This window comes from Pelodiscus sinensis, chromosome 9 (genome assembly GCF_049634645.1).
Source record: "Pelodiscus sinensis isolate JC-2024 chromosome 9, ASM4963464v1, whole genome shotgun sequence".
NCBI lineage: Eukaryota > Metazoa > Chordata > Testudines > Trionychidae > Pelodiscus > Pelodiscus sinensis.
In genome coordinates this window covers 1,420,262-1,439,001 of record NC_134719.1, presented here as the reverse complement: position 1 = coordinate 1,439,001, position 18,740 = coordinate 1,420,262, and the positions used below count along the sequence as shown (strand labels likewise).

General features: G+C 60.7%; 1 protein-coding gene across 1 annotated transcript in view; it reads left to right on the top strand.

Annotated features, from left to right (window-relative positions):
• The window catches only part of ZSWIM5 (zinc finger SWIM-type containing 5), a 162,080-nt gene that overhangs the window by 118,738 nt on the left and 24,602 nt on the right, over nucleotides 1–18,740 (top strand). The window contains exons 3-4 of the mRNA XM_075935847.1: nucleotides 13,316–13,464; nucleotides 14,672–14,822. Of these exons, the coding sequence (XP_075791962.1) occupies nucleotides 13,316–13,464; nucleotides 14,672–14,822 (300 nt within the window). The remainder of the gene's footprint in view (nucleotides 1–13,315; nucleotides 13,465–14,671; nucleotides 14,823–18,740) is intronic.

Genomic DNA, 18,740 nt, shown 5'->3' with positions numbered 1-18,740 from the left:
GTCAAAAGATCCCTCCCCCGGCTTCTGGCAAACAGGGTGGGGATGCGGCGTGGCAGTGAGCGGGACGGCAGCATGAGAACCAGAGCAGCCGAGGGGGCCGCTCCTCACCCCTTCCACCCCGCCTGTCTGGTTTCCTGGGCCAGGCAGGGGCTCGAGGGGAACTTTGCAAAGAGCAAGGGGCTCCTCAGGAGAGTGTCTCGCCCGGGAACCCAGCCCTGTTCTGAGTCCTCGCTGGCAGTTGTGACAAGGCGACCGCGGAGACTTTCGTTATGAGCTGTGCCCGTAGGCGGAGTCTGCGAGGCTCGCACTAAAGGCTCGCACGACACGGGTGGCTGCTGTTAACGTGCCGATCAGCCTCGGCCTCTCGTCCGTTCTCCTTGGCAGTCAGCCGTGGGCGGTGGCGGGAGAGCCGTTGAAAGGGGCGGGCAGTGGCGGGAGAGCCGTAGGAAGGGGCGGGCGGCGGCGGGAGAGCCGTTGGAAGGGGCGGGCGGCGGCGGGAGAGCCGTTGGAAGGGGCGGGCGGCGGCGGGAGAGCCGTAGGAAGGGGCGGGCGGCGGCGGGAGAGCCGTAGGAAGGGGCGGGCGGCGGCGGGAGAGCCGTAGGAAGGGGCGGGCGGCGGCGGGAGAGCCGTTGGAAGGGGCGGGCGGCGGCGGGAGAGCCGTTGGAAGGGGCGGGCGGCGGCGGGAGAGCCGTAGGAAGGGGCGGGCGGCGGCGGGAGAGCCGTTGGAAGGGGCGGGCGGCGGCGGGAGAGCCGTTGAAAGGGGCGGGCAGTGGCGGGAGAGCCGTTGGAAGGGGCGGGCGGCGGCGGGAGAGCCGTAGGAAGGGGCGGGCGGCGGCGGGAGAGCCGTAGGAAGGGGCGGGCGGCGGCGGGAGAGCCGTAGGAAGGGGCGGGCGGCGGCGGGAGAGCCGTTGGAAGGGGCGGGCGGCGGCGGGAGAGCCGTTGGAAGGGGCGGGCGGCGGCGGGAGAGCCGTAGGAAGGGGCGGGCGGCGGCGGGAGAGCCGTAGGAAGGGGCGGGCGGCGGCGGGAGAGCCGTTGGAAGGGGCGGGCGGCGGCGGGAGAGCCGTTGGAAGGGGCGGGCGGCGGCGGGAGAGCCGTTGGAAGGGGCGGGGGGCGGCGGGAGAGCCGTTGGAAGGGGCGGGCGGCGGCGGGAGAGCCGTTGGAAGGGGCGGGCGGCGGCGGGAGAGCCGTTGGAAGGGGCGGGCGGCGGCGGGAGAGCCGTTGGAAGGGGCGGGCGGCGGCCATTTTTGCTGCAGTACAAACTAAGGATGTAAGCGACCAGTCGAGTAGTCAGCTACCCGACAAGCGGAAGTAGCAGAGTGTGGGAGCAGGAGTTGGAGCTGGAGGGAGCTGGCTTGAAAGCCGGTCCCCCCCGCACTGTCTCCGTAGGGCTGGGCGGGTGGGGAGGCAGACCCGCAGCGGTCCCGGTGCCGGCGTGAGCTGGGACCGTTCACATTTGGGGGGGTTAGCTCCCGGGAGTGGTGCGAGCTGGGACTGAACACGCCGCCCCCGGGATCGCTGCAACCCGTCGGGCGCTTACTACAAAGTGCGGAGCTGCAGCAGGCGCCCCCTTATCGACTAACCGAGTGGCTGGTTGGTTGGTTAGTTAATGAATTGCTACTTAACATCCCTAGTCAAACTGCAGGTCGTTTGTCTTGCCCACCGATCACTCCCGCCGGCAGGCTGCCCCCTGCAGTCTCTTTGCGCTCAGTATTTTCACGTGGCAGATTCTGCCGGCTTTGTCAAAGAAACGCGAGGAGCGCAGGCCCCTGGCTGCCCAGAGGTAGGAGATGGCTCTGCACCCAACCCTGTCGCGGTGCAAGCTCCCAGACACCCCCGGGCCCTCCCCTCCGGGCGAGTTGCAGCCAGGCGGGGGACCCAGTGGGTGTGGGGTGAGAGGGTTCTCTGTGGGGCAGTGGATGCAGGCAGCTCAGTGGGGGGATCCGGGTGGGGGGGATCTGATTGCATGAGGGCTTGTTGGGGGTTCAGAGCGCAACAGTGATGGGATGGTGGGGGGGGTCCATGTCAAGGTGGTTGGGTTCTGGGGGGTGAGAGCTTGGCAGAGGGTCGGGGTGTGGGAGGCTCAGCGGTGGGGTCCAGATGCTAAGGGAGTGGGGCTCCGTGGGGTGCAGACCCAGGTACGGCTGGCTGGGGCTCGGTGGGGAGGGGCTAGAGGTGCAGGTGGCGGGGGAAGGGTTCTGCATCTGGGCGGGGGAGGCTGGGTGGGGGGGGTCTGGCGGCATAGACATTGAGCGGATGGGGAAGCAGCCCCCTGGACAGCCAACCCCCCCCCCCTGCAGCTCTGGAGTGATGGGTTCAGGAAGTGGGGGGAGGGAGTTCGCAAAGCTTCCTGCAGCTGAGTGAGAAACCTGGGGGAGGGTCTGATCTAGCACCATACGCCCTGAGGGGAAGCGGAAGTCCCGTCCTTCCCAGCTACGACTGGCAGCTGAGCTCGGCATAGGGTGGGAGCCACCAGCTGGCTCTTCCTTAGTCCCACCCTGTGCCCCATAGTGACTTTCCTCGCTGCCCTCTGCCCTGAGCACCCAAAACAAACGGTTGGGGAAGGTCGCACGATCGCTGTTGTGGCTTCCCTTTGCCTCCCCATCAGAAAGTCATTTTTCTGCAGGGAAGCAAAGAAGTCTGGGGGGGACATAAATTCTGCGCCTGCTCGGTGGCTCAGCATTCTGCCAGGAATAAAGTTTGTTCCAGGTACAAGGGTGTTGCGGGAGAAGGCTGTGAAAGTGATGTCGGGATTCCTTCTGACAGTGAAGGGGCTCGGACGCTGTGTAGGAGACAGTGCCTGGAAAGCTCTGGATAGTGGCAGTGGAATACTGGAAATACTGGTCAATTTTCACCTATTGCAGCATAACAGGTCTGAGCAGCCGCAGACGCACCGGCTGCAAGTCAGGCTGCAGACTCAGGAAGGCAGCTCCAGGTGGGTTTCTGCTTGGCTCCCATAGAGAAGCAAGTTCTGAAAAAGCTTTGGAGGGTCGTTGTTGCTTATCCTCTGAACCCGAGCACCCGGTGTGAGGCTGTGACCAGAAGCGCTAACGTGAGCCTGGAACGCGGACACGGGAACCTTGAGTCCGAGCGGAGTGTTTAATTTACCCCTCTCTAGGGCACTGCCGGGCTCCTGGGCCCTGAGCTGGTGGCCGTGTCTCAAACGAGAAGTTGGTAAATGAAGAGGGGTCAGAGAAGAACCGCGAGAATGATCCAAGGGTGAGCAAACCCGCCTCGTAAAGACAGACGCAACACGCTCAGTCTGCCGGCCTCAGGCTGGGGGCGTCTGGAGTAGAGTCTGGAATTACATAGCAAACAAATATTTACTAACGGGCTCTTCAGTCCAGCAGGGAAAGGTCTGACGCCAGTCCAGTGGCTGGGAGCAGAAGGGAGGCAAACGCAGGCGGGGAATAGGGCATTGGTTTCAGTGCGCCGCGCCGCGGCCCCAGGTGGATGATTTTTCAGCCACGCCTGGCTGGGTTTCTCAAAGCTCTGCTCTAGGCGCTGTGCGGGACAGGGCTCTGGCTTGCCGCGAGGGCAGACACGGTCACAGTCGACCCCGGTGGCCTGGCAGTCTAGGAACCAAGAGGGAGGGATGTAAAATCCTGTATAACACGTTAACCGGTTACGCTGCATGTTTGACCGGCTCAGCGGCTGCAGGAGTAGCCCCCCTCCCACGGTGCAGTGGAACCGGCCAGGCTGGAGCATCCCACAGCTGTGGGCAGGGGGTGCTCCAGCCAGGTGCCGGTTAACCGGTTACCCCGTAAGCATGCCGGTAAGGCAAATGCTTACTGAGTAACCAGTTAACCCTTTCCATGCCTATCGCTAAGCCCCTCCGTGCCCAGCATGCGTTGTCGGCAGCCCTGCAGGACAGCGCCTTCCTCACCGTGAGCAAGGGGACTCTTCCGGCCTGCCGTCAGGTCGGGATTCAGATCAGCACGTGCTGGTGGGCGTGGCCGGGCCGGCGGCGGCGCTAGGTGGCTTGTGCAGGTCTTTCCCAGCACGGCTCCCCTGCTCGCAGCGGCCCTTGCTCAGAGCCCTCCCTCCTGGGGCGTCTGCGCCACGTGTAAGCCTCTCACCCAGGCCCGCGAGCCTCGTCTGGGGGCCGGGAGGCGGAGGGTGACCGTTTCCAGCCTCTCTGTGTCCGTCTCGCTGGCGGTACGGAGCCGGGCGCTAGGAGGGGGTAGCGGGACGCGTCTGGGCCTGGAACGCGGCAGTTCTTCCCAGCCACCCCTCGAGGCGTCTGCCAGTTGGTCCCTCAAACAACCCCTGCTTTCGGGGCTTGTTACCCGCCCTGTTTAAACCTGGTTCCAGCTGACACCGCGCCAGCAGCTGCCCTGTCAGGCCATTGTGGGTCAGAGGGACACTTGCTATGGGCAATCATTTTTGATGGGGGGGGGCCACTCCAAGAATTTGGAAAGTGGTCGGGGGCCGCGCTCTTCCATGACGTTGTTGGAGGAGGGGCAGGGTCTGGGAGGGAGGTTGGGTGCGGAAGGGAGTTGGGGTGAAGGAGGCAGCTGGGACCTGGGGCACTGGTCTGGGGTGGAGAGGGGGTGGGTTGTGAGCTAGGCCAGGAGGGGACTGTGATCTGGAGCATGGGTTTGGGGTGCCGGTATGTGGAGTGGGGGGCAGAAGGTTGGGGAAGGGAGGGGCTGGGGTGCCAGAGGCAGGCTCTGCCAGGAGACTTACCAGCCAACAGCCATTCCTGAGTCAGTCAGTCAGCCGGCAAGCCTGCCTGCTCCCCCCCGCCCCCGCAGCCCTCTGCTCTGGAGCCCCTTGTGCTTCGTGGCTGCCTGTTATTGAAGCAGGCAGCTCCCATTGGCCAGCTTCTGGCCAGAAACCGGCCAATGGGATTGTGCTGGGGGTGAGAGCAGCTCCTAACCTTCCTCCCTCCCCTCCGGACTCACCGTTTTTTAAAAAAAACTGCCCCGCAGCCGTGTTTCTGAGCGGCGTATGGGTGGGGTGAGGCAAGAGGGGAGCCTGCCTGGGACTCCCTGCAGCATCAGGGGGCTGGATCCAGTGACTTGACTGGCCGGATCCGTTTGCCCAGGCCTGTGCAATGACTTGTTACTGTTTCCTGTGTGTGTGCCGTGTCCCTCCCCCGAATCACCAGACTTCCTGCAGAAAACCTCTTCTGATCTCCGTTAGTTTAAAAAAAGAGAGAGGAGGGTTGAGAGGCCGATCAGAGGGCATGACCTTCCCTGTCTCCACCTCTCTGCTCTTTTTAGCTTGTGTTATAGGTCATCTGCCTTCCTGGTGCCCGCTTCTTCCCCGGGTGGCTTTCCTTCACGTCTGGTTCTCCCCCAGCGTCAGACACGCGGCCAGCGGCTTTCCGTAGCGCCCCGTGTGCAGTCATGAGACATTCCTCACGGATGTCTGCCGGGCCTCGGGGCAGGCCGTGACTCAGCCGGCTTTGAGCGCTGCTTCAGGATTTCTCCCAGAGCTGTCGTCCTAGGGCAAGGGCTCCAGGATGCTTCGACCTCCCTCAAAGCTTCCCGGGTTGGCGGAGAAGCCCCGAAGCCGAGCACCCGAGACGGGAGCGGAGACTCTTCACTGCCTTTTAGTGCCGCTCTCGCAGCAGCCGCCTTGTGGGTCTGTTGGGCTGGCGAAGGTGCCGCCTTCCAGGGTTAAAAAAAATCCACCTCTTCTCCTCCACATTTGCCCCCCTCCCTGTTTCCAAGCACTTGCCTATTCAATCTCTCCCCCCCCAGGTCCCGATGTGGCCGGGCCCCTTCAGACGGCTCCCTCGAGTTCTGATGGGCTGTAACTTTTGAGTTGCGAGCTTGTGACTTGTGCAAAGAGCAGGAAGGAAGGAGGCAGGGGCTGAGATCTGGGGAACCGGGGCTGCAGCATGTGGCTCTGAGACCCTCCGACTCTACAGAGATAAGGGCTGTTTAAATCGCTAGACGAACACAGGCTGAACTTCTCGAGTCCGGCATCCTCAGGATCGGACCGGTGCCGGCCCAGAGCATTTGCCAAGCCTCAGCAGGCCGGTGTTGCCTAGCCGCATTACCAACACTGCCACGGCTTGCTGGGCTCTTAGAGACATTTGGGGGGAATTAGAGCGAAGTAACAGCACAGAACACTGCGCGCCAGGCCTGGGGGCTGTAAACAAACTTTCTGGGACCACGGGGAGCTTGGCCACGCCGTGATACGTGGACACCCGGCGGACTAACATCACGCCGGACCACGGAGGTTGCCGGATCAGAGTGCCAGACTAGAGAGGTTCAGCCTGTACCTTTGCGAGTGGGGGAGGGGAAACCAGCAAGAAACGCAGTGGATCTTGGGGGTCCCGAAAGCAATACCAGGGAGCCCCACGCCCGTCCGATCTGCGACGCATCGCACTCCCATCCCAGCCTCCTGCTTTAGCAAAGGGCAGGACACGTCACCACCCTACGTGCTCCTCCCTGCCCTGCCCTGCCCCGCCCACTCTAGGGCCCCTGTGCTCTCCCTGCCCCTTTTTGCCCCACCTAGCCAGGCTCTCCTAGGCAGCTGCTGCGCTACAGGGGCAGCTTCCCAGTGGCTGGAAGAGGCTCTGGCCTCTTCTGCTCTGCACTCAGGCTGGCTGCCTCCCCGTATGGGGAGCAGAAGCTAAAGGGAAGGGTGTGTGTCCATCCCACATGTCTAGTCCCTGCCCACCCACAGCGCAGAGCCCCGGCCCTTCCCCATCCCACGTTACCCCCAGGAGGGAGGGTGCTGCTGCTGAGGCCTTTCTGCCTTTCCCACCTCTGACCCTTTGGGGTGAAGGGCTGCCTGCCCCCTGAGCCCGTTGGGGAGCACCAGCTTGGGAGAACTTGGCCAGGGTTAAGCACCGGGGGCCCTGTGGCCACTGGAGACAAGCCAGGAAGTATCTGACTATTCCCTGGCGTTCTCCTCTTCTCCCCTCCACCTGCCACGCGAGCGACTCGCTGCCTTGCGGTCATGTGACCAGAGCGAGCGTCCAGCTGTGCTCCGCATTCCGTCACGGAATTGGGGTCTCTCCAGCCCCAGCCACTGAGTTCTGCTCATCTTTCAACCGGAGGTTCGGTGTCCTCGATGCGCTAGACCAACGCTGGTTCCCGTAAGGGGACGTCTGGACGTGGAGGGGAAATTCTGAAGCCCTGAGGCTGGAGGAATGTTGGGGCTGTGTGACTGGTGCTAGTTGGACCAGTTCCATTTGCTGCTGTCCTTCCAAAGTGTGCAGGTTGGGTTGCCCCCTTTCCGCGTGAGATGCGTGTGGTGGGTGACGAGTTCCTTACATTACAGCCTGATCATGTGGGAAATGGATCAAGCTTAGCTGAAAACGGGATTAGACTCGGAAGATTATCATATAAGCAACTTTTGAAGCAGTTTCGGGGCCTGCTTTACCTGCCATGCCTGCTAATTTGGAGTCCGGACACAGAACGACCCTTTGGTTTTATTTAGGTGACGGCATTCTACTGGCTAGGTTAATGCAGCGTTAAAATTGGCAACATACAATTGATGGTTCCCATCATTAATATTTAAACGCTCACAGATACCATTATTTACTCATAAATGTTTATCTATTTCCCCAGTAGAATTGGGAACCTGTTATCTGCTCTTTCCGGTCGCATGTGTAGGAGTCTGCTATTACAAACACCCTCCATGAATCTTTTATATCAGTGCAACATAAATCCCCAGGTAATGACTAGATTGCCGTTTTGAAGCGTAGGAACCGTGTGGCTATTCAGCCCAACTCGAAACATTGGATGTGAAAACTGGGAGGGGCGTTCTGGTGAAGGGGGACAGCGTCACAAAGTACACCGCGGGGGGGGGGGGGAGAAATCCGGCCATGCTACTCCTGCCAGCTGGCTCATTCCAGTTTTCCCTGTTGTTAAACACTCCCCTTGGTCGTTGCTCTTGGGTTTCAATGTAAAAATCGGCCGGCCTCATTTTTCGGAGGCGCTGAGAGTCCACAGCTCCCACTGTTGTCACTTCCTACTCCTTACCACACCTGGCTTATCCGTATAGCCCTTCGATGGAAAGAGCCATCGCAGGAGGTCACTCTCCTCCCCATTTTGCAGGTGGGGAAACTGAGGAACAGAAAGGAAGTGACTTGCCCAAGGTCAACCAGAAGGATGGTAGCAGAGCTAGGAATTTAACCCAATATTTGGAGTCCAACCCAGTGTCCTGCCCATTCCTCCGCACTTCTTCCCTAGGAACCGGGGAATTGCCAGACTACGAGACCAAACTCCATCTATCCAGGATACCGTCTCCACCAGTGGCTGACGCCAAATGCTCCAAGGCACAGAAACCCCACAGTAAGCCAGTGTAGGAACTTAGCCCCCTGCATTGGTGTGTCTACATATTCTTGTCTGTCTTTGATCTTGTTAAATACTTGGCCTCACTGACTTCCTGCAGCGATGAGTTCCACAGTTTCATTGTATATCATATGAAACAGTATTTCCTTTTAAGAGTTTTAAATCTGTCATCTTTCACTTTCACTGACTTGTTCTCGTGCTAGGAGACACTGGGTATCTCTGCTTGGGAATAAAAGCCCCTTGACATGGCTGCAGCTGCCCCGGGTCAGCTGACTTGGGCCGGTGGGGCTAAAAACTGCCATGTAGTCAGTCAGACTTGGGCTGGAGTCTGTCCTATAGCTTGGGGTCCAGCAAAGCCTAAATGTCTTCTCAGCAGTTTTTCAGCCCCCTGAATCATATGAGTTCTAAGTTAGCTGATCCGAAGCCGGATTTTATCCCCGTATAGATATACCCATTAAGAGCAATGGGTGCTCAGAACATTACAAGCCAGGCCATGAGAGGACAGTATAGCCCAGTGGTTAGGTGGGTGGGGGGCAGCTTCGGGTCCATGCCCTGCCTCAGACTCCCTGTATGACCTTGAGCATGTCACTTAGTCCCTCTGTGAAACGGGGGAGCAGCACTTCTCTACCGCCCAGGCCTAAGACAGGCAGGTCCTGGCTCCCTGCCTCTGGATAATACAGCAGCCTCTCTCCCCTTCGTTAGTGGGGTAACGGCGCTCGCCAGGAATAGAGACAGAGGGTCTTTAAACTCCAGCCTGGTGTTGACCCGAAGGGGGCTCAATCCCTTGGGCCTATTCCAAAGCCGCAGGTGAATTTGGCCCTTTGTGTCAGTGGACGTGGGACTCATAGACTCATAGACTCATAGACTTTAAGGTCAGAAGGGACCATTATGATCATCTAGTCTGACCCCCTGCACAGTGCAGGCCACAGAATCTCGCCCACCCCTCTTAGAATAATCCTCTCACCTATGTCTCAGATATTGAAGCCTTCCAATACTTTGAAGGCCCCAACATGCAGAGAGTCCTTCAGCTGTGATCTGTGCCCAATGCTACAGAGGAAGGCGAAAAACCTCCAGGGCCTCTGCCAATCCACCCTGGAGGAAAATTCCTTCCTGACCCCAAATATGGCGATCAGCTAAACCCTGAGCATGTGGGCAAGACTCACCAGCCAGACACCCAGAAAGTTCCCTATAGCAACTCCTATCATCCCTCCATTGACCTATTTCCAACTGGAAATGAATGGTCAATTAGTTACCAAGATCATGTTATTTCATCCAACCATCCCCTTATCATAGAATCAGAACTGGAAGAGACCTCAGAAGGTCGTCAAGTCCAGCCCTCCGCTCTAGGCAGGACCAATCCCATCTAAATCAACCCGGCCAGGGCTTTGTCAAGCCGAGACTTAAACACCTCTAGGGATGGAGACTCCACTACTTCCCTAGGTAACCCATTCCAATGCTTCACTACCCTCCTAGTAAAATAGTTTTTCCTAATATCCAATCTGGACCTCTCCCACCACAACTTGAGACCATTGCTCCTTGTTCTGCCACCTGTCACTACTGAGAACAGCCTCTCTCCAGCCTCTTTGGAACCTCCCTTCAGGAAGTTGAAGGCTGCTATCAAGTCCCCCCTCACTCTTCGCTTCTGCAGACTAAACAGACCCAAGTCCCTCAGCCTCTCCTCGTAGGTCATATGCTCCAGACCCCTAATCATTTTGGTTGCCCTCCGCTGGACCCTCTCCAATGCGTCCGCATCCTTTTTGTAGTGGGGGGCCCAGAACTGGACACAGTACTCCAGATGTGGCCTCACCAAAGCCGAATAAAGGGGGATAATGACATCTCTGGATCTGCTGGCAATGCTCCTCTTAATGCAACCTAATATGCCATTAGCCTTCTTGGCTACAAGGGCACACTGTTGACTCATCTCCAGCTTCTCATCCACTGTAACCCCCAGGTCCTTTTCTGCAGAACTACTACTTAACTGGTTGGTCCCCAGCCTGTAACAATGTTTGGGATTCTTCCGTCCCAAGTGCAGGACTCTACACTTGTCTTTGTTGAATCTCATGAGATTTCTAGTGGCCCAATCCTCCAATTTGTCTAAGTCACTCTGGACCCTATCTCTGCCCTTAAACGTATCTACCTCTCCCCCTAGCTTAGTGTCATCTGCAAACTTGCTGAGGGTGCAATCTATCCCCTCATCCAGGTCATTAATAAAGATATTGAACAAAACCGGTCCCAGAACAGAACCTTGGGGCACTCCACTAGAAACAGACCGCCATCCTGACATCGAACCGTTGATCACTACCCGCTGGGCCCGGCCTTCTAGCCATCTTTCTATCCATCTTACCGTCCATTTATCCAATCCGCATTCCCTTAACTTGCTGGCAAGAATATCGTGGGAGACCGTATCAAAAGCCTTGCTAAAGTCAAGGTACACAACATCCACTGACTTTCCCATGTCCACTGAGCCAGTTACCTCATCATAGAAGCCAATCAGATTGGTCAAGCACGACTTGCCCTTTGTGAATCCATGCTGACTATTCCTGATCACTTTCCTCTCATTCAAGTGTCTCAAAATGGATTCCTTTAGGATCCCTTCCATGATTTTTCCAGGAACCGAGGTAAGACTGACCGGCCTATAGTTCCCTGGATCGTCCTTCTTCCCTTTTTTGAAGATGGGCACTACATTTGCCCTTTTCCAATCATCCGGGATTTCGCCCGATCTCCACGACTTTTCAAAGATAATGGCCAAAGGCTCCTCAATGACATTTGCCAACTCCTTCAGTACCCTTGGGTGCATTAAGTCTGGATGCCTGCTGTCTCCGTTTTCGCCACACGGGCGCTTTTGGGCTTCGCTGGCGCCGGTTCTGGTTCTTTTCCTTTCCGCTGGCTTAGACGCGGCCCCGGGCATACTGCTCCGTCGCTTGTCGATGGTGCGGCTGAGGAAATGGCAGTCGGCGCCCCCTCTGGCAGGGCACGGGTATGCTGAGGGCTCGGCCCGAAAGTCCCGCACCCAGGGAATTAGCAAGTCAAAGGACGTGTAAAAAGACAAGTCATGGCAGCTTATCGGGTCGAGGGCAGAGGGGCTTGGGTACGCTCCCTTCCCCTCAGAAGCAGTTCCCTGGCTCCGGCGGAAGCGTTCGCTTTGGTTTTCGTTAGGGGGCGGATTTCGATGCGTTGGCTTAGCAGCGGTTTCTCGGAGTTGCCTGCGCTCAGCGCCAGTCAGGGTGGGGTCCGTGGCGCAGCGGGGGAGCTGTCCGTATGGCGTGCCGGGCGGGGGGAACCTTCCGGAAATTCTCCCTACCTCAGCGAGGGCCGGGAAGGTGACAGCAGCCTTTCCTAGCCAGCCCGTGGCGCTGGTCGAGAGGTGCCCGCCGGGCCGCGTTCCCAACGCCATGGTCGCCACTTTCCCTCGGCGGCGCGTGCGGCATCCTGCCCGGCCGGCACTGCCCCCGTGCTCGCTCGCGGGCGGTGATAAGCGCGAGAGAAGTGGGCGCAAGTTCAGCGGAGCCGGCCGGGCATTGTGATTTTTCACCATCATTGTTTTTCCCTGTCGAATTTCTGTGGGGCCTGTTGTCCCCCTGGAACCAAACCCCGTCTGGCCCAGGGGGCGAAGGGCTTTGTTTCAAGTCGCGCATCCAGCTGACCCTTTCTCCCGCGGCGCGGCGTCGGGCGGGGCTCACAGAGCCGCCTGGGGAGAAGGGGGAAGGGCTAACACGGCTCCGTGTTTGTGGTGCGCACACGCTGACAGCGGCTCCGCCATGCAAAATGGTTTTTAATTTCCCAGGCGGTCCGCGCCGCCGAGGCTTCTGAATGCGTCTCGCCGGCTGCTCGACAGGCACAAGCTGCATTTTATCTAGCCGCTGCCGCGCCCGCTGGGTCTTTCATCTCCATGCGGCGCTCCGCTGGGCTTGGCGCGGAAGGGCTATTCCGGCAGCTTCCCTGCAAACGGCCCGCCGCGGCGCCAGGCATTCCCGCTACGCCGCTGTTCTACCCCCGCCCCAGGCCGGGCGCCGCGGTAGCGCCAGCCTGCAAAGCAAGGGGTGTTCATTGGTGCTGGCTCTTAACACAGCAAACCAGGGGGAGCTGAGTAGGAACAAGCGGGGTGTGAAGGGAAAACCCGACCCCCCGCTTCTTGTCCAAGACACTCAGAACGTTTCCCTTGGAAATATCCCGATTCAGCCCAGCAGGGCCAGTCATGAGCATGGGGGCCGCTTCTCCGAGGAAGGCTTGGAGCAGCAATTCCCAAACTTCTCAGCATCCTTTTTGATTTTTGAGAAACCCTCACGATGACGCCCCCTTCCCCCTCCCCCAGCAGCAAAACTTTTGAGCGAAAAAAAAAAGGAACTGACCAGGGCCAAAAAACAAAAATAGCAGCAAAACTAAGGGGGGGGGAGGGTTGGCAGGAGGGGGGCTGGGTCGCCTCAGGCCCCCCCCCTGGAATTTCTTAACCCCCCCCCAGTTTGGGAACCCATGGCTTGGAGGAACGGGGGGGGGGGGGTGGAATCTCCCCCGACTGACAAGAGTGAGAATCGCAGCTTAGTGAGCGCGTCCGTATCCCCGTCGTGTTTAAAAGAAACCAGACGTGCGTCTGATCTTATCTGGCTTGGCTGAGGGGCACGGGGGTGGTTTTAGCCCTCTCCTGAGCCGGTTTGGTTTGTCACCTCAGGCCCTGATCCTGTCGGGCTCCCCCGGCTCTCCTTGCACAACCAGGGCGCTGCAACGTGAACTCCTCCTCGTGGGGAGCTGCCGTAACTCACCTGACCCGCGCCAGATCCTTTGGCTTCTCCCTGGGTCGGTTCTCACCGTTCAGTCCCTTGGAACAGCAGCGCGAGGCCCTGGGACGTTCGCTTCCCCTCCTTGCCTGCGCCCCCGGCCTAGCTTGCCGACCGACGGGGAGCACCAGGCGTTGGCTGAGACGTTCTCGACGCCAGCCGGGCCTGCAGAGGGCTTAGGCCTCAGACCGCCGGGCAGCCTCTCGGCCTTCTCCCCTCAGGACGCGCGGGAGGGGAGAGCGCCCGGGTCTGCCGCTGTAAACGCGATCGCCTCCCTCCCGCCAGGTGCGCCGGACCCCACCGCCGGCGCCAGCATCGACGACGAGAACTGCTGGCATTTGGACGAGGAGCAAGTGCGCGAGCAGGTGAAGCTGTTCCTGTCGCAGGGAGGGTACTACGGCTCCGGCAAGCAGCTCAACTCCATGTTCGCCAAGGTGAGTGGCCGGCTCCTCGGCCCTTCCCCACACGGCTCCTCCTCCTCAGGCAGCCGGCTCGGCGCCGGGCCCCCCTGGCCCAGTCGGGGGTCTGAGCTTTCCGCGGCGCCGCTCCCGTCGGCTCTCCGCCCGCGGGGTGACGCGTGGGCAAGTCCTGAGGGGCTGACGGCGCCGAGCACAGGGCCTCTCTCACGACGACGTGGCCCCTGCCTGAGCCCCCCCGGAAGTGGGGGCCACATTCACCTCGGGCACTGGAGCTCGGGCTGCGGCTGGGGGCGCTGGGCTTTGGCCCCGGGCCCCGGCACGTCCAGCGCCATCCCTGGCAGCACCGGTCACCGCCTGTTTGCCCCACGCAGGGCAGAGACCGTGACAGCCGGGGGAGGCGGCCCAGCCTAGCCTGCCCTCCAACCTGCGGTGGGTGGCCAGGCCCAGCCCCGTCCCTGGTCCTGCAGCTCAGCCCCGGCCCTAATGCTGCCGTGGCCGTGCGGACCCAGCTCCCGTGGTGCTTGTGGCTGAGGCGGCCTGTCCCTGACCCGGCCCGGGTCCAGCTGCAGCCAGGGCTCCAGTGACACCGTGCTGTGACGCCAACCCTGCCGTGGCACGGCCTTGGCCCTGCTGTGGGGCCCATCCTGGCCCAGGCATAGAGCGGCCAGGGCTGGGAAAGGTGCCATCCCCCCAGCCCAGGTGCTGCTGCATGGACAGATTGCTGGGGGGCGGGTTTTCTCTCCTCGCAGTAACCCTGGAGCAGCCTCCTAAACCTCAAACCCGGCCTCACCCCCGAGTCTGTGTCCCCCGCTGGAGCCCTGAGCCCCCTCCCACGCTCAGAACCCCTTGGCCCTACCCCCACCGCCTGAGTGTTGTTACGTGCCCCAATACGAAGGTGACGCGTCGCACGGCCCCCCGGCGTCGCACGGCCCCCCGGCGTCGCACGGCCCCCCGGCGTCGCACGGCCCCCCGGCGTCGGTGCACACAATATTCACTCCGCTCGGGCTGGGGAAGATTAGCGGGAACACGGAACGACCCACGTGGGGATTGCGACCCGCAGGTGGGGGACGGCCTGGCTCAAGGCAGCCCGGCAGCAGCTTCCTCCCCAGCACACGACTGGGATCCCGCTGGGGCCGGGGCGGGTCTCCAACCCCCTCCTCTCCAGCTGGCCCCTCCCGTCTCTCCCTAGAGGCCTTTTCCCGACCTCTCCCCCCCGCCGCAGGTGCGCGAGATGCTGCGGATGCGCGATTCCAACGGCGCCCGGATGCTGACGCTCATCACGGAGCAGTTCATGGCGGACCCCCGGCTCGCGCTCTGGAGGCAGCAGGGGACGGGCATGACGGACAAGTGCCGGCAGCTGTGGGACGAGCTGGGTAAGGTCCCCGGGGTGGCAGGGAGCTCGGTGGGCGGAGCGGCCTGCGGGCGTCGCGAGGGGGCTGCGCAAGGCGTCGCGGGCCTGGTGGCGGGGGAGGAGGGTTCGATCCCCCTGCTTGCCCTTCCGCAGAGACACCGGCTCAGAGGTCCAGGGAGCGGCTGGGCTCAGTGGGCTTGGGGGGGTCTGCGCCGTGGGCTGGAAATAGGGTCCCCCACTGACCCGAAGTGCAGGGGGAGAGGCGCGTCCGCAGCTGTGTCCAGGGGAGCAAAACGTTAACTCTTTGTCCGGGGGTGACGCTTTGGGGTTTAACCAGGGGGACTCGCTCCCCCCCCAGCCTCGTCTGCGTTCATTGCGGGAGCGGGCTGGGGATTGTCCCCAGGGTGGGGGCAACGCCGATGCTCTGCTCCGGGGGCTGTCGCAAGCCCCCGCCCGTTCCCATGGCAGGCGAGCGGGTTACGCGCCAGCCCCTCCCTGGCCAGCTGCCGCGCCCCCCGGTCTGCTGCCTTGCGTGACAGCAGGGCAGCCCCCCACCAGCCTCCCTGAGCCCCCCCGTAGACGGGCCCGCGGACACCAGGCCGCCGTGCGGCTCCTGCGCTCGAGGGCCGCGTGCAGTAGAAGCGAGTAGAAGCTGCCGGTTACAAGTGAAGGAAAAACCCGCCCCGTGGCCCAGGGCCTGTTGCCCCCCCGGCGCTGCTCAGTCCAGAGGCGACACCCGGCCCAGGGGGCTGCAGAGCAGGTGCTCGTGTTTCCTCCCAGGCACCTTGGAGAGCGTCCAGGGGGAGCAAATGCAGCGCTGTGCTGCAGCCCAGGGGGATCCCCCAGGCCGAGAAGGGGTCTCGGAGCCCAGGGGGACACATCTGCCCTTGTCGTCCTTGCGTAGCCGGGGTCAGTTGAGCCCCTGTGGGCAGCCACATGGAAGGGAAGGGACTTGCCGAGAGTCTCCGAGCCAGGTCCTCTGGCCAGGAATTTGTCTCCCTGGTCCTAGTCCAGCCACTGGATTGCAGCGGCAGGAAGCAGAGCCGGACGAACGGGCCGTGTGCAGCGCGGCAGGGGGCTCGCGGTGGGGTGCCCCAGCGTGGCGAGGGGGGCCTGGCGCTGGTGTATCTATCGGGGCTGGCGAAGGAGGGGAGGTGCTACCAAGGCAAGGTCGGCGCGGTGGCCACTGAAATGCAAAGCAATGCACGTGGGAAAGACATCGGCACGCCCCCGCGGCATGGCTGGATTCGCACGCAGGGAACGGCTCGGTGTACACCAGCACCCGTGGTCTGAAAAGCAGGCGCTGGGACGGGACAGAGAAACACCAGGCTCGCCCTGAAGGCAGCAGATCTTGCAGTGGTACCCTGTCGCTCCAGGGCACGGCCGTGTCCCCACCCAGGCACCTTCCGAAAGGGAGACGGTGGGAGCAGTGGGCGTCGGAGATTAGGGATGAAAATTGTCCAAGATGTGGCGAGACTGCCATATGGCGCAGTGAGGGGGGCGGGAAAGGAGACGTGCTGGAGGGAAGCCAGAAGCGGAGGGTTTGTACGTTAGAGGCTGCTCTTTACTCATTCTCCTAAAACAGGAGCCAGGGGACTAGCCAGTGACATTTGAAAGATAATAAGTGGTAAGTGGATAAAAGGAAATGTGGTTTTAATGCAGCGAGGTTAACCTGTGGAACTCATGGCTGCAAGGTCTGATTGTGATCCAGTGAGGTTCAGGGTAGGGTTTGCCACCTGTGAGACAGTGGGCCCTGTCTCCACTTGCACTTACCCCAGTGTTCAAAGCACTGCAATTCTTCACCATAAAGACCTAAGACGTTGTAAGATAGCAGCCCTGCACTTGTCTATTTAAGATGAGCTGCCGATCACCTGGCTTTGTGGTATGGAAGAGAAGACGGGCCCTCTAAAAATCACATTTAATAGCAAATTCTTATTAGTACAAACACTGAAAGCCTTGTTCATGCCTGGAAAAAGACCAGCCTTAAAATAGATTGTGGATTATGCTGGGTGAAAAGCGAGGGGCTTGGCTGGATTTCCTAGTTGAAAAACCCCCTCAAAGGCCTAATTTGCTTGGATCTAGCCTGCAAACTGAGCGTAATTGAAAGGGCCGGGCGCCGAGCCAAACAAAAGCTCCGCTGTGGGGTTAGTCTGCGAGTTGTGGTGCTTGCCGGGTTTGCACCAGTGGGTCAGGATTTGGGATTAATCCCCATCATGAGAAATAGCAACCAGCTGAACGGCAGTCTGACCTTAATCCGCGGGGGTGGGTGTATTTACCCCGCCCCGGTTTGTTTACAGCGGGGCGTTCCCCGGGTCCGGCAGGGGAGGCCGTTGTAGGAAATAGGAGCCGTTCTTTGATTTTTTGGGGGGGAGGGTGACCTTATCTATGGAACGTGAGTGCGTCTCCGCTCCAGAGCTCTGGGCTGGAGGAAGCCTTAACCCCCTTCCTCCTATTGCCGAAATCGCTGTCTCGGGCCGCAGTGTACTCGTGACGGGCAGATCCTGTTTCCAGCCACGGCCACGTGGAGGGTTATGGGGCAGCGCAGCAGACAAACCACTAGCTCCGTAGGAGGCCGGGCTAGGTAGACGGGAGCCCAGGCGTTTAAACCCCAGCTCCGTGAAATCGCCCCTCGTTTGACCGGAGGGGACGATCCCACTTCCCAGATCACATCCCGCTGGATTCGTTCCACTCTCGCGCGTGTCCCGGCCAAGAGGCGGCTTAGCACAGGCCGGGTCCTCTAACCGCTGCCGGCAGAGAGCCCCCGGGGACTGGAGATTTTGGGGGATGGGGGAGAATCGGTCTCCACGGCAACGCAGTGAGGACTTCGGTGCCCCAGCGCCTGGGTTGGTTTGACTGAACGGTCCCGCCCATCCAGCCCAGCGTCCTCTCCCTGCCAGTGCCAGGTGTTTCGGGGGAGGAACAGGACAGGGCGGTTTCGAGTGATCCCTCCCTGGTGTCCAGTCCCAGCCTGTGTTAGGCAGAGGGCTCAGGGCCTGGGCGTGGGGCACTGGCCGGCGAGGCCAATGGCCACTAATGGATCCGCCCTCCGGGAACGTATCCAGCCCCTTTCTGAGCCCCGCTTTGCTTCTGGCCTCGCAGCCTCACGCGACACGGGCCAGAGGCCTGACAAAGGCTGTTCAAGGCCCCTGGTTCTGACTTTTGCAGCCGCTGCGGTCGCCGCTCGTATTGGCTTTCCGGGTTGGTTGACGCTCTTCAGCGCCTCCGAAAGCCGACACCGCGCCCCCGCTAGCAGGCCGCTCTAGGGGGCGGGCAGCACTCCGGCCTTTCGCTTTCCTTGCACGGCCGGGCACGTCAGTGCTTCGGCAGCCGGCGGCCCAGTCCGGGCACTTAGCTCCCATGCTCATCCCTGCGCCAGAAATGCTGCTGAGCCGCGTAGCGCGTACAGAGCGTTTCGTTCGAGCCCAGGTGCCCGTGTCTTTCCAAGCCTGTTGTCACCGAGACGGTAGCAGCGCTGGTAACGACAGGACTGTATCCCGGAGGGGTCAGACGTGACTTCGTAGCGACGGTTGCCCTGCGATTTTCCATTAAAGGACTCAAATCTCTTTGTTTTAGCGATGGATTTCGCCTCTCGCTGGATCAGTCTGATCAGGAAACACGCAAAATATTCTTTGGAATCTTTTCCATGACTTGTTAGAGGGAGCGTTTCAAATGATCCTTTCTAAGATGCTGCCTCTGTCAGCGAGAGGCATCGGGAAATACCAACCCCGCTTCTGCCTCCTCTCTTCCTGACGCCTCCGGCAGGCAACTTTTCACGTTAAAACCCAGAGCGTGTCCCCTCGGTCCCCCTAGCGTTTTGCCAGGATAAGCCGACAAGTGGCGGGAGAACGCACGTGGCAGATTTCCGGGGTGTCGTTTCTCCATGAAAGCGGTGATTATATTTAGAACAATTCCAGCTTCCAGTATCAGCCGTTCGTAGAGA